This window comes from Nomascus leucogenys, chromosome 12 (genome assembly GCF_006542625.1).
Source record: "Nomascus leucogenys isolate Asia chromosome 12, Asia_NLE_v1, whole genome shotgun sequence".
NCBI classification, from domain to species: Eukaryota; Metazoa; Chordata; class Mammalia; order Primates; family Hylobatidae; genus Nomascus; species Nomascus leucogenys.
The window spans coordinates 19,894,582-19,909,534 of NC_044392.1; the positions used below are offsets into that span (position 1 = coordinate 19,894,582).

General features: G+C 37.0%; 1 protein-coding gene across 1 annotated transcript in view; it reads right to left on the reverse strand.

The window, feature by feature from the left end:
- EPS15 (epidermal growth factor receptor pathway substrate 15) overlaps nt 1–14,953 on the reverse strand; it is a 165,165-nt gene that overhangs the window by 88,448 nt on the left and 61,764 nt on the right. Inside the window, exons 9-10 of the mRNA XM_003258990.3 lie at nt 2,290–2,379; nt 1,200–1,345 (exon numbers count right to left, since the gene is read on the reverse strand). Of these exons, the coding sequence (XP_003259038.2) occupies nt 1,200–1,345; nt 2,290–2,379 (236 nt within the window). The remainder of the gene's footprint in view (nt 1–1,199; nt 1,346–2,289; nt 2,380–14,953) is intronic.

Consider the following 14,953-nt stretch of genomic DNA (forward strand, 5'->3'; position numbering starts at 1 on the left):
AATTCCAGCTTTTCTACTTATTTCTTCTTGTAACCTTGGCTAAGTTTTTTAACCTCTCCAAACCTTAGTTTCCTCATCTATAAAGTGGAGATGATAACACCCATCTTGCAAAATTACTATGAGAATTAAAGACAGGATATATAAAAAGTTTAGGCATAACATCAAGCCCGTGACAACTGCCATTTATTGAGTATAGTGCCTACCCTAGGCACTCAATAGTGGCAGCTACTACTAGTTATGCATATTTAATCTTTCCCAGTCTTGGGTTCTTGTTTCTTTTAAGGCAGATCCACTTACTGTCTGCCTCCGTTCTTTTCTAAGTTTCTCTTTACAACTATGTGGTCCCACTTGTGAGGTTTCTGCCTCTTGAAAACCTGAAGATAACCTCTGGTATCGTTAGGTGGATTGACAGCAGACACACTATAAAGCATTTTCATATACATTATCTCATTTTCTGTGAAATTCATTAAAGACACTAGGGTTTGCCTTTTCAAGGACCAAGTATGTTATTCCTATGTGAAGGTATGAAAGTATACATATACACTATAAAATTATACAGGTATGCCTTGAAGATACTGTTTTTTACATTGTTTGAATTTCAGATATCTGGATTCTCTCTGAAAAATTTAAGTTTAATTGATATAAACAGAAGCTGGATTTTTAACATTCTAATAACAATTAACTGACACTGTCATTCTTTTTTTTTTTTTGAGATGGAGTTTCACTCTTGTTGCCCAGGCTGGAGTGCAATGGCGTGATCTCAGCTCACTGCAACCTGCACCTCCCAGGTTCAAGCAATTCTCCTGCCTCACCCTCCCGAGTAGCTGGAACTACAGGCGCGCTCCACCATGTCTGGCTAATTTTTTGTATTTTTAGTAGAGACAGCTTTTCACCATGTTGGCCAAGCTGATCTCAAACTCCTGACCTCAGGTGATCCACCCACCTCGGCCTCCCAAAGTGCTGGGATTACAGGCGTGAGCCACCATGCCCAGCCGATGCTGTCAATCTTATAAAGCATCAGGTAACCCATTCTCAAGCTTTTGTCCATTAGCCAGAAGAATTCTTCAGATTCTGATTTTCTCTATAAAAAATTCTGAAACAAAAACTGTCCTATTTACAAATGACTAAAAATCAAAATGCAGAAACTGGAATTGATACAAAACCATATTTTTAAAAAATCAATTCAAATAAAGTCTTACCATATATGGGCTAGTAAGGTAGAAGGTAAACCTGTTTTCAAGAATATTTCACGGACTTCCAATCCAGACACAAATCCGTCCATATCTTTATCGGTTTTCAGGAAGATTTCATCATATTTAGCTTTTTCTGCAGGGGATACAACCCACTACAGGGGGGGAAAAAAACAGTATTTCTGCCAAAATGAAACAAACTTTGAAGTGTCACTCTTTCAATCCATTACAATATCCATCACAAATTCTGAACAATTCTACCCTACTAACTCAGAGCAACAATGTATCACTTCCACACGACATCTCAATCAAAATGCTGTGGTGAAGAGAAAATAACAGAAGAAAATACAGGTCAGTTAGGACTTATCCACAGGTGCACATTTTTACTTTTTTTTAAGAAATGAGTAAATTCAAACATAGTTAACTCTTGACTTATTAATGCCCACATTAATATAGGTAACTGAAAGTCTGTATAAACAAAATACTCAGATAATTCTCAATCTTTATTTTTTATAGTTTGACCCAGCAGTGTTAACCATAGCCAAACTGGCTGATTTGCATATCCTGTCATTATCTTCCTTTACTCAATCTGACAAGAGGCAGGCTGGGGGCAGAAAAAAAAAGCCTTGGACAACCCAGAATTCGATAATTTGATCCCAAAGAATCAAGAGTTAACTAGATATTAAACAAAAATAAAAACAACTATTAATTATGCCAGGGCAAACATGCCATGTTAGCATGGAGCATCTTCCATTTCTAACTTTAATTCCAGGGAGATCAAAATAAAGCCAACAAAACATCCATATGACCCAAGGCCTAATGTAGAAGGAATATCTGTCTTCTCTGGAGTATCACATTATACAGGTTCAACCAGATGGTGCTCTAACATTTTTATCCTTTTAATTGCTCTATCTTTGTCAAATAGTCAACTGTTAAATGCCATGCACTTTGTTAAAAAAAAAATCCTTTAACACTGATAAATCTATACCTGTCTTAATGGTGCTTTGGTAGGTAAAATGCCTACAGATGGTAAGGAGTGGTAAGATTCCTTGGCTGATGCTGAAGAGGGGATCAACCACACAGAGCCTGATATACTGACCGTTTTTCTCTTAGATGGTGGCACCAAGGCTGGAGGCAAGGACATTGGCACAGGTTCTTTCTCCAGTGCACAGTATACCAAAAACATGGCCTTCAAAATAAATGAACCAGGGTCATATATATTAAAAGCACTTAACATTCACCCACTAAACTGATTACTGTTCAATGATAAATCATCTTTGGGCTCTCAAATCCTTTTTTAAGAAATTGGGCTGGGAGGGAAAGAAGAGGAAAATGAGGGAGGGATGAAAAAAAGGATGGAGAAAAAGAAAGAAATAAAAACTAAGAAATTTTTAGGAAGATATCCTTAGTAAAAATTTAGAGATGTACCCTTCAACTAAAGTTCTTGCAATGTCAAAGGTAAACAACAATTTGAGAAGACAACGTCTGCAAAGAAAGAATTACTCTCCCTAATATATAAAGAGCTCCTAAAAATTAACAGAAAAAAAAAGTCTAACAGAAAAATGGAAAAAGAGTTTGAAGAGATATTTTACAGACAAGCAAATCCCTTAAATGGTCCATTCTTTAACATAAAAAAAATGCCCAATCTCAGATGAAAACTATAAGTTAAAACTATACTGAAATACCATTTTCTACCTAACTGGCAAAAACTCAAAGTTTCATAATATACTTTGCTAGCTAAACTGTGGGGAAATTCTCTTACACTGCTGGTGGGAGCTGAGGGGTAGCAGACTATGCTACCCCAAAACATTCCACTTTGGCATAAGGATTATTTGGAACTGAAAGCAACTGAGAAGTAGTAGCATCAAAAAAAAAAAAAAAAAAAAAAAAAAAAAAGCTCTCTGCCCTCCTTCTATATGCCTAAAAGCAGGATATAAATTTACAAAGGTGTCCCTCTTGCCCTCTCTACAGGGAAGGATAACCGTTCCTGCCCAAAATGACTTCAGACCCTTATCAGCCTAGAGGTGTCGCCAGAAGAATTATATAACAAACTTTACGCTGCTCGTGGGAATGCAAAGTAGTTCAGCCATTGTAGAAAAGTTCAGTGATTTCTCAAAGAACTCGAAGCAGAATTACCAATGACTCAGCAATCCTATTACTGGGTATATACCCAAAGGAATATAAATTGTTTATCATAAAGACATATGCACACATATGTTCATCACAGCACTATTCACAATAGCAAAGACATGGAATCAACCTAAATGCCCATCGATGGTAGACTGGATTAAAAAAATGTGGTACATATACACCATGGAATACTACACAGCCATAAAAAACAACAAGATCATGTCCTTTGCAGCAAAATGGATACAGCTGGAGGCCATTATCCTAAGCAAACTAACACAGGAACAGAAAAACAAATACCATATGTTCTTGCTTCTAAGTGGGAGCTAAACATGGAGTAAATGTGGTCACAAAGAAGGGAACAACAGACATGGGGCCAATGTGAGGGTGGAGGGAGGAAGAGGTTCAAAAAACTACCTATCATTTATTAATTGAATGACAAAATAATCTGCACACCAAACCCCGTGACATGCAATTTACCTATATAACAAACCTGTACATGTACCCCTGAACCTAAAATAAGAGTTAAAAAAATTCATTGTTCTTTGTTAAAGACGCTATATTAGGCTAAGCTCTTTTCTTTTGCAGTAAAGAGTTTAATTGATGCAAAACTGGCCACACCACACAGAAGATAGAGTTATTACTCAAATCAATCTCCCCAAGAATTTGGGGGCTAGGGCTTTTCAGACAGTTTGGGGAAGGGGTGGGGGTGGCTAGGCAATGGGTGCTTGCTGCTGACTGGTTGAGGGTGCAATCATGGGGTATGGGAAATGGTCCTCCTGTGCATTGAATGGCTTCTGGGTGGGACCACAGGAACAAGTCCAGGAGGGAGCCATGGTTGTCAGACATGCAAAAAACTCCAAGTGCAGGGCAGCTTGTCTTGATTCCAGGGTGTAGAAAAGGCATAAGGGAGGCTCCATTGAAGATTCAGTAGGAAAATTACATGACCTCGCTGTGAGTGCCTGGCCCGTGGCTGGATGTCAGAAGCTGCTCTTTTTCTCTTTCTCCCTGGATCACTCAAGAGATGGCCAAGGAAGTATTCCTAATAGCTCAGAGTTTGGAGAGGATGTGTTCTGGTATTTTGGGGCTTCAGCTAGCTGTGGTGGTGGGAGGATTGGGCACAACGTGGGACATAAGGCTCCCAACTGCTGCCCTGCAGGAGCCAGGGCACTCCTGGGCAGCTCCTAGGATGGAAAGGCCACACTGGCGGGCTGTATTTTAGTCCGTTTTTGTATTGCTATAAATAAATACCTAAGGCTGGGTAATTTATAAAGAAAACAGGCTTAACTGGCTCACAGTTCTGCAGGGTGTACCAAGATGGCTCCAGCATCTGCCTCTTATGAGGCTTCAGGGAGCATCCAATCATGGCAGAAGGCAAAGGGGTGCAGACATGTCACATGGCAAGAGCAGGAGCAAGAGCAAACCTGAGTTGTAAGCCACCTATTTGACAGTTACTCTTTTCCTGAGTTTCTTCCATGTATATATGAAATATACATGTTAATAAACTTCTGTTTTTCTCTTTTGTTACAGGGTTCTCAGCCAAGAACTTAAAAGGGTATAGGAAAAATTATTTTTCTTCCCCTAACATACTCAAATTGATATCACCCCTATGAAGGGCAAACTGGCAACATCTACCAAATTGCAAATGTATTTCCCCTTCGGCTCTGCAAACCCACACCTGGGAATCTATCCATATGAAATGCTGTATGAAAAAGATTATTAATTGCAGCACTGTTTGTATCAGCACCCAAATGCCCATCTACAAAACCTGGTTTAAAAAATTATGGTATACTCTACACTGGGAAGTTAAGGTAAAAAAATTATTTTAAAAAATGGTATATCCATATAATGAAATACTATAAAGCATTAAAAAACTCATAAAGAACATTGTGTGTCTTAACTGTGGTGGTGCCTTCAGGTATATAATTGCCAAAACTCATCAAATTATATACTTAAATTGGATGCAGTTTGTTGTGGGTAGCCTTGAATAATGCTAACCAGGAAAAAAAGAATCATGGAGCTCTCACAGTGAAAAGATATCCAAGAAAAACTGTTAACTATGAAAAAGTATAGTGTTGAACAGTCAGTTTAGTGGGTTATCTTTTGTGGTAAGGAGGAAATAATTAGTTATATTTGTTTATATTTGCATTAAGAAATTCTAAGATAGGCTGGGTGTGGTGGCTCATGCCTGTAATCCTAGCACTTTGGGAGGCTGAGGTGGGTGGATCACCTGAGGTCAGGAGTTCGAAACCAGCCTGGCCAACATGATAAAACTCCATCTCTACTAAAAATACAAAAAAATTACTAGGCATGGTGGCACATGCCTGTAATCCCAGCCACTTGGGAGGCTGCGGCAGGAGAATTGCTTGACCTTGGGAGGTGGAGACTGCAGTGACCTGAGATTGTGCCACTGCACTCCAGCCTGGGCAACAGAGAGAGACTCCATCTCAAAAAAAAAAAAAAAAAAGAAAAAGAAAAAAAAAAGAAATTCTAAGATAAATAAGAAATTAAGAAAATTAGTCATAGAATAGGGATAAATGGAGCAACTGACAGCAGGGGTGGAACTGAGATTTTTTTCACTGCATATCTTCTTATATCGATTCTTGAACCATGACAAGTATTTTTAATATATAAAGCACTTGCACAAAATGGGAAAAATTTGCATACAGACTGTCCCAGAATATATCCTCTTCATTTTAAAGCATTCAAGGTACCTTCAAGCCTTTCAGAGCATGAAAGTTTTCCATAACTATCTTTTAGCATATGAAATTACTCAAACTAACCTGGAACCTCTAGAAAGAGTCCAGCAACCACGAAAAGAAAGCTTGCATGTTTCTTAAATTTTTCTTTCTTTCTTTTTTTTGGTTGGTTTGTTTTTTGCCCAGCACAGTGATGCAATCTTGGCTCACTACAACCTCTGTCACCTGGGCTCAAGCCTTCCTCCCACCTCAGCCTCCCAAGTAGCTGGGTCTACAGGTAAATGCCACCAAATCCAGCTAATTTTTTTTTTTTTTTTTTTAAAGAGATGAGGATTAGCCATGTTGCCCAGGCTGGTTGGTCTCCAACTTCTGAGCTCAAGCGATCCACCCACCCCAGCCTCCCAAAATGCTGGGATTACAGGTGTGAGCCACTGCGCACAGTCTCTTGCTAAATTTTTTCTTCCAGTGAAAATTACAATTTTCCCCAAGAGAAAATTTGCATATAATCATATATTAAGTTTTGTGGGGCTTTCACATCTATTTATATATTTATTTAATTTGTTTATTTATTAATTTATTGACAAAGGCTCACTCTGTTGCCCAGGCTGGAATGCAGTGGCGAGAACACAGCTTGCTGCAGCCTCAACCTCCCAGGCTCAAGTGAGTCTCTCACCTCAGCTTCCCAAGTAGCTGTGACTACATGCGTACGTCACCATGCCTGGCTAATTTTTTTATGTTTTGCAGAGATGGGGGTCTTACTATGTTGCTCAGGTTGGTATCAAACTTCTGGGATCAAGTAAGACACCACACCCAGCCCCTCAAATCAGTATTTATTGAGCACTCAATGCAACAACACTCATCACTGATTTCCAGGATTACTAATCTCATTTTACAAATGAAGACACTGAAGCTAAGATGCTAAGTAACTTGCCCAATATAATATTTTTAAGAAGTGATACAGTGGGGTTCAAACCAAGATCTTCTGGCTACAAAGCTCTTGTTTTTTCCAAATTTGACCAGCTTTATTAGCAACACATATGTAATCTTACAATACCACGCTGTCCTTTACAACTGATAAAACTAAACTTAACCCATTGGTACCCAAATTTTAGCAGGCATCAGAATTACTTGGACAGCATGATAAAGCACAGATTTCTGGCCCCTGCACTCAGAATTTTCTAACCAGCAAGGTTGGGCCTGAGAATTTGCATTTTTAACAAGTTCCCAAATGATGCTGATGCGGTTTGTCCAGGAACTACACTTAACCAATAATTCTCCTCTCCCTTTTCACTAGCCAACCTGGAAGAATTCAATTTCAGTTTTAGAAACAAACAAACTTTCTATTTCCAAAAGCCTGAAACTCCAGAAAGAAAACAATCTGGCTAACATACACTTCCAAGCAAATTCACAATATATGTACTGTGAAATTGTCAGAATGGCACTGAGCTAAGAGAAGTGCCTAGTGTACACATTAACAGTCAGCACTTCTCTTACTGCAGATGGGAGTCATTTCCTGGAAAAGTGGACACTAGAAGCGAAAAAGCAACGTTAGCCATCTGCTGCCAATAGACACATTTTTATGTAAGTTAAAAATATATATTAGTAATTTCATGTTGCCTTGAAAATAGTTTCCCTGGCAAAACTAAAGCCAAAAATTATACCGCCAAATAAAAGAGCAAAAGTGAACAGAATACTTTTAATACTGCTGGGTTGTGATTTTGTTTTCTTATTATATTGTACTTATTCCTATTAAAAGTATGCCACTGAAACAAAAGCAATTAAACCAAATGCACCATATTCACACACACCAAAAAAATCGGGCTAGTAACTAGTTGTGAAACTGAAACATACTAGCAAGTGCATTTACACAGAAAGAGACACTTAAGGAAGAAGCATTTAGAATGTCTTTTTATTTCAAAGTAAAAGTATAAACAATTTTATTAATAAGAATAACAAAAGTATCAAATTCCTGAGACAGGAGGGAAAGAGGGGATTTAATTTTACTGTTGCAATCAGTTACTAACAGCTGCCCACTTTCTCTGATATTTTTTCATTTTCCATGCTTTTAGGCAGTATTTCTCAAATTTTAGTCACCATGAGAATCACCTGGACGGCTTTTAATTCTTGGGCAAAGCCCAAAACTTTGGTGAAACCCCGTCTCTACTAAAAATACAAAAATTAGCTGGGCATGGTGGCAGGTGCCTATAATCCCAGCTACTCTGGAGGCTGAGGCAGGAGAATTGTTTGAACCTAGCAGGTGGGGGTTGCAGTGAGTCAAGGTCTCACCACTGCACTCCAGTCTGGGTGACAGAGTGAGACTTTGTTTCAAAAAAAAAAAAAAAAGTGAAAAGATCGCTCAGTTTTACAACCTAATAGTAGGAGGATACAATGTGATACACACTAATACACACAAAAACAGCTCCTCTATACATCTCTAAGTGCCAAAAACTCTTCACATAATGAAGACCCAAACAAATATTACTGACAAAAGCTTAAGCCACTTTCAGTCTAAGAACTTACCTGACAGAAAAATTTAAGGCTTAGTAAGAATGTAAAAACCAATAGATAGATACGCAGACAAACGGCAAAGTAAAAAGGACATGAGTCTACACTTCCAGAGAATAGAGTAGGAAAAGGGAAAAAGTAACTTTACGGTGGCGAAATCTGGCAAACACTTAAGTGAAGGTTAACATCAACAGTGATGTCACATGGGTATCATGTACCCCCAATATAATGTGATGACAAAAGCATTACACCTCCATGTTATTCTTTGCAAAAACTCATTTGTCCAGTCTAGTCATGAGAATAGCATCAGACAAACCTAAGTTGGGAGACATTCTGCAGGATATCTAGCCAGTATTCCTCAAAGATGTCAAGGTCATAAAAAGCAAGGCAAGACTGACAAACTCATATACCAGAGAGATTGAAAACATGACAACTAAATGCAATGTGATACCCTAGATTGGATCCTGTGACAGAAAGGAAAAGCTGGTGAAACCCAAATAAAGTCTGGAGTTAATAATGCACCAATGTTTTTTTTTTAGTTTTGACAGATGTACCATGGTTAATGTAATATGTTAATAAGAGAAAACAGCGAAGGGGAATGGAAAACTGTGCTCTCTGCAACTTTTCTACAAATCTAAAATCACTCCAAAATTTAAAGTTCATTAGAAAAAAAAAAAAAAAAAAAAAAAAGAGCATGACTCTAGAAGGCTCAGGTTAGCCTGGGTTGTAAGCCAGTAACTGCTGTGCTTCAAGAAGCTAAATTACAGGATCTTGTCAAACTCTAAATCTACAAAAAAACATGAGCATAGGCTCATTCACCAAATACTAGATTCCTAGATTTACGGGCCTTTTCTTTAAAATAAAAAGCAGTAGTTTCAGCCCTAATAAAACAAAGAACTATTTCACAAAATAGGACTATACACTTGCAGAATTTACCCCATAAAGAGAATAAACTTTAACATAATTATCAGTCACTTCCCTTGATTCACTGGCAGTAGCATAATTTTAGATAGATTTCTAGTTTTCAAATCATAACAGAAAAATTTGGCCCTTTGACTGGGCACGGTGGCTCACGTCTGTAATCCCAGCACTTTGGGAGGCCAAGGGAGGTGGATTACCTGAGGTCAGGAGTTTGAGACCAGCCTGGCCAACATGGCGAAACCCCACCTCTACAAAAAATACAAAAATTAGCCAGACGTAGTGGCGGGCACCTGTAATCCCAGTTACTCAGGAGACTGAGGCACAAGAATAGATTGAACCTGGGAGGTGGAGGTTGCAGTGAGCCGAAATCACGCCACCATACTCCAGCCTGGGTGACAGACTCTCAAAAAAAAAAAAAAAAAGAAAAAGAAAAATTTGCTCCTTTTACAAAATGTCACCTTAATGCTCCATCAGAGACTTTCTACAAAGCCAAACGGGCCAGAAGTTAAACTCAGAAATATATTTCCAATATCCTTACAATCTAGTCAGATAATTCAACAATGAGTAAACAGAATACTGATACACAATCATAGATATTTTAAAAATCCAGATTCAAGGGGGTAGATATGATTTTTTACATCTATTTTTGTGTATGTACATACACATATACATTATACATTCCACGTACACAAAACTCTCTGAAGTCATTTTAGTTGTGGCCAGAATACCCACGGCCATGCCAAGGCCTAACTTTTACAAATTTACTTTAAAAAAAAAAACCAAAAAACTAAAGGATATTCTAGATTCTGGATTTTTAATTAAACTACTGGGTTTCTGAGAATATGAACAAGCATTTACATTTGAAAAGAAACAAGGGCCATTCATCAAAGGTTCACATGGCAACAGAAGTTACACAGGTTAGAATCTTTAACTTCATTTATTCTAATTAAAAAGATAAACCAACCAAAAATCCCATTTATGCTATAAAATAAAAGAAACAGGTTAAGAATTTTAAAAGTAAGTCTAAACATAAATACTCAAGTTCAATCAAGTTTTGGTTAATTACTGAAATAAGTTACTCTTAAAAAAATCTATACTGAAATTCAACACACCAATTTAGAGTCTCTCTTTAACTTCATTTTCATTTCTTCCCATTCAAAAAAAATAAACACAAAGCAGACACGGGGTCTTTAAAACAAACAAACAAAAAGCATTTAACCCAAGGGGAAATGGGCAAGAATTTTAAAGGTAAGTCTTGAACAAAAAGATTCCTGTGTTCAAGTCAGTTTTGATTATCTAGTAAAATAAGACCTAAACTTGTATTATACTTCAACAAACGAAAATCCTGGCAGAGTATCAACTGCCATTAGGCCAAAAGGACTGATCATATAAATAAGTACATTATATTTTATTATTTAGGAGGATAATTTAAAATGTTCAGATCTTAGCTATGTCACTACTGCAAAAGTATTTTTAAAATTACTACAATTTTCAAGAGAATGATACCAGCTCTCAAAATTCAGTTTTGTAAAATATTGATGCTTGTAAATAAATAAAAACAAATCAATGACTTGCAGTTGTAGTTACACTAGCTATCGTGCAGTAATTATAATTTTTAAAAAGAGTACAGATTATGTTGCTCTATTTATTAAAGTAAAAGGATAAAAAAAGATTTATCAGACAAATTCTAACCAAAAGAATACTAGTTATTAATATTGAACAAAACTGGAAGAAAAATACCAAAACCAAAAGAACTAAATTAACTGAGCAAAATCTAGAATTTGAGTCACAAAAAATGTTCTAAGGTCTTCTGGAATTAGAACATGAGTAGAGGCCAGGCACGGTGGCTCACGCCTGTAATCCCAGCACTTTCGGAGGCCGAGGCGGGCAGATCACTAGGTCAGGAGATCAAGACCATCCTGGCAAACATGGTGAAACCCTGTCTCTACTAAAAATACAAAAAAAATTAGCCGGGCTTGGTGGCAGGCGCCTGTAGTCCCAGCTACTCAGGAGGCTGAGGTAGGAGAATGGCATGAACCTGGGAGGCGGAGCTTGCAGTGAGCCGAGATGGCGCCACTGCACTCCAGCCTGGGGGACAAAGCGAGACTCCATCTCAAAAAAAATAAAAATAAAGAACATGAGGGGGAAGAAAATAAGTAAAAATAATCTAAAGGACTAATTTTGCTAGAGTAAGGGCTGAAAATCTTGTTTTCAATATAGGAGAAATAAGTACAAGTACAGGAAAAGGGGCACAGGGTGAGAATCCCCTAACCAAAATGCTTGGGACCAGAAGTGTTTTGGATTTTTTCGGATTTTGGAATATTATCTTTTTTTTTTTAGATTTTGGAATATTATATTTTGGGGATGGGACCCAAGTCTAAACACGAAATTCATTTATGTTTCATATAAGCTTTGTATACATAATCTAAGATAATTTTATACAATCTTTTTAATAATTTTGTGCATGAAGCAAAAATTTTGACTGCAACTTATCACATGAGACCAGGAGTGGAATTTTCCACTTTGTGGGTCATGTCAGTACTCAAAAGTTTCAGATTTTGAAGCATTTCAAATTTCGGATTTTCAGATTAGGGATGCTCAACCTGTATTAACTATTAATGAAACAAGACATTATAACAAAATTTCCACATTAACTGGGAGGCGGGGTAAGGGAATGAATCACAACTTGATAATAAGCAACAGTAAGAAACAGAGAAAATAAAAATGTAAAATAAATAGGTAAAGAAGGGAAAATCAAATCAATATAAGTGCTATTATCTTAAAAACTATCCAATTAGGTAAAGCATTAAAATATAGAAATCTGCCATTTTCAAGAGACATACACAACAAACATAAGAAATATCAGGTAATTCAAAAAAAGAGGGAACAGGAGAAGCAGTATTAAAATCACACAAGCTAGAGTTTAAAACTAGGAAAAAATTCTGAAGAACATGGATACAGGGAGAAAGCAAACGTGACAAAATGGTTAACAAGTAAATCTAGGAGAAGATAAAGGGGTGTCTACTATTCAAAACAAAATTCAAGGTAGTAATTTCCTACAAATGTATTTATTATTCAAAAAGTATTCTTTTAATAAAGGTTTTTATTAAAAAAAAAAAAAAAAGTCCAGTTACCTGGGAATAGGCTCCAGGCATATAAGATAAACCGTGTTTATTCATTTACCTTAGCATACACTACTGTTTATCAAATGATGACACTACTATTCCCCATCTATTCTAACTATATTTTTGCCTTGGGCCAGAAGAGGTGGCTCATGCCTGTAATCCCAGCACTTTGGGAGGCCGAGGAGAGTGGATCACCTATTATCAGGAGCTCAAGACCAGTCTCGCAAACATGGCGAAACCCTGTCTCTACTAAAAATATAAAAATCAGCCGGGGGTGGTGGTGCATGCCTGTAATCCCAGCTCCTCAGGAGGCTGAGGTGGAAGAATCACTTGAACCCAGGAGGCCGAGGCTGCAGTGAGCCGAGATCCCACCACTGCACTCCAGCCTGAGAGACAGAGTAAGACTCCGTCTAAAAAAAAAAAATTTTGTCTTTAGGAGAAAAAAAATCCCTCATTACATCGTACCACTGCAAAGATTTTGCACCAATATTCTTACCACAAAAACCATTTATGAGAAGTTTATGTCTAGGGTTTGACGATGTTTCAATGTATATCATCACTGAAATCTCTTCAATATGGCCCCATTCCCAAAACAATGGCTCAACCCCTGAAATGCGACTGAGATAACTTTTGTCACACCGCGAGGGAGTATCCTTTACCATTTCCCAACTATTATCCAAATTAAAATTAAAAAGATTAGGGACCTGTGAACATGAATTCAAGTCACTTTAAGTCTCTCTTTCTGCATTTTTTAAATGTGGTAATATGTATTCTGCCTATTTCATTTGGCTCTTGTGGAAAACGAGGAAAATTTAAGGAAGGGCCAAAAACAAAAGAAAAATAAGGACAAAGAGAAACTAAATAATCAGTACATTTGAGGCTGGGTGTGATGGCTCACGCCTGTAATCCCAGCACTTTGGGAGGCTGAGGCGGGAGGATCACCTGAGGTCAGGAGTTCAAGACCAGCCTGGCCAACATGGTGAAATCCTGTCTCTACTAAAAATACAAAAATTAGCCAGATGTGGTGGTGCACTTCTGTAATCCCAGCTACTTGGGAGGCTGAGGCGGGAGAATCGCTTGAACCTGGGAGGCGCTGGTTGCAGTGAGCCAAGATTGTGCCACTGCACTCCATCCTGGGTGACAGAGCAAGACTCTGTCTCAAAAATAAAAATAATAAAATAAAATAAAATAAATTTGATATAATGAATTTATAAAACTCTAATATCCTCCAAACAGAAATATTGCCATATCCATGGAATATATGTAAAATAGGTCATAAACTTGGGAACAAAGAAAGCCTTAACTAATTTTTTTAATTAGACATTTTATAGACTACATTTTTCTAGTTATAATCCAATCAAGTTGAAAGTATACATCAAAGTAACAAAAACCAACCAAACTTAACCACTTTAAAATTAGGAAACATATTCCTAACCAGATAATAAAACTAAAAATTATCTAAAAAGCTGTATAAAGGAGAAAACTTTGTACCAGTATCTATGGAATCCCGCTAAACCTGTATTCAAGGGTGAATACATCCTTTAAATGATTTCAACATTAAAGATAAAGAGAAGTGAAGAAACATAATACTCATCTCCAAGAAATTTAAAATAAAAAGAATAAGAAAATATAACAGGGAAGTAAATGTTAAACATCATTAAATTAAAAGTCAAAACATAATAGAAAGGATAAGTAAATTCAAAAGATGGTTCTTCTAACAGATCAACAAACTAGACAAAATCAGATTAAGTAAAAATACAAGTGGGAGTATTCCCAAGACTTGGAGTGAGTAAAGAGAACAACCATGAAAGAGTAAAAGAAATTAATAATTCCTTACCAAAATAAAAAGAGAAAATTTGAGAGTAAAAGGGAAATTAGAAATTTACCACTGATGAATTCACAGCAAAGTTTTATCAAACCTTTAAGGAAGAGGTGAATACAACCACATTTGGAATTAACTATTCAATTACTAAGATGACATGTCTTCAGATAAAATGTCAAGACTTTTCTGCCTTCATAAATGAAGTGAAACTCAAGTGTTATTCATGTTGCCTTTTAATGAAATAAAAGGAAATGTGGAATTTGGGGGATACATTTGAAGCAAAATTATTCCATATTAGAAGCAGGTACTAAGATACCTGGTCAGGTTGTGATACAAAAGATACTATCTTTACAGTAATTATACAAAGTATACGTTCCTGTGTACCTTAAAGCCAGATAAAATGAAGATGGCAAAACACACATTTTCTGTTATCCATTTGTTTAGAAAATAAATATAAATTCTATATAGGAATGTTCAACCAGCCAGGCACAGTGGTTCGTGCCTGTAATCCCAGCACTTTGGGAGGCTGAGGTGGGCAGATCACTTGAGGTCAGGAGTTCGAGA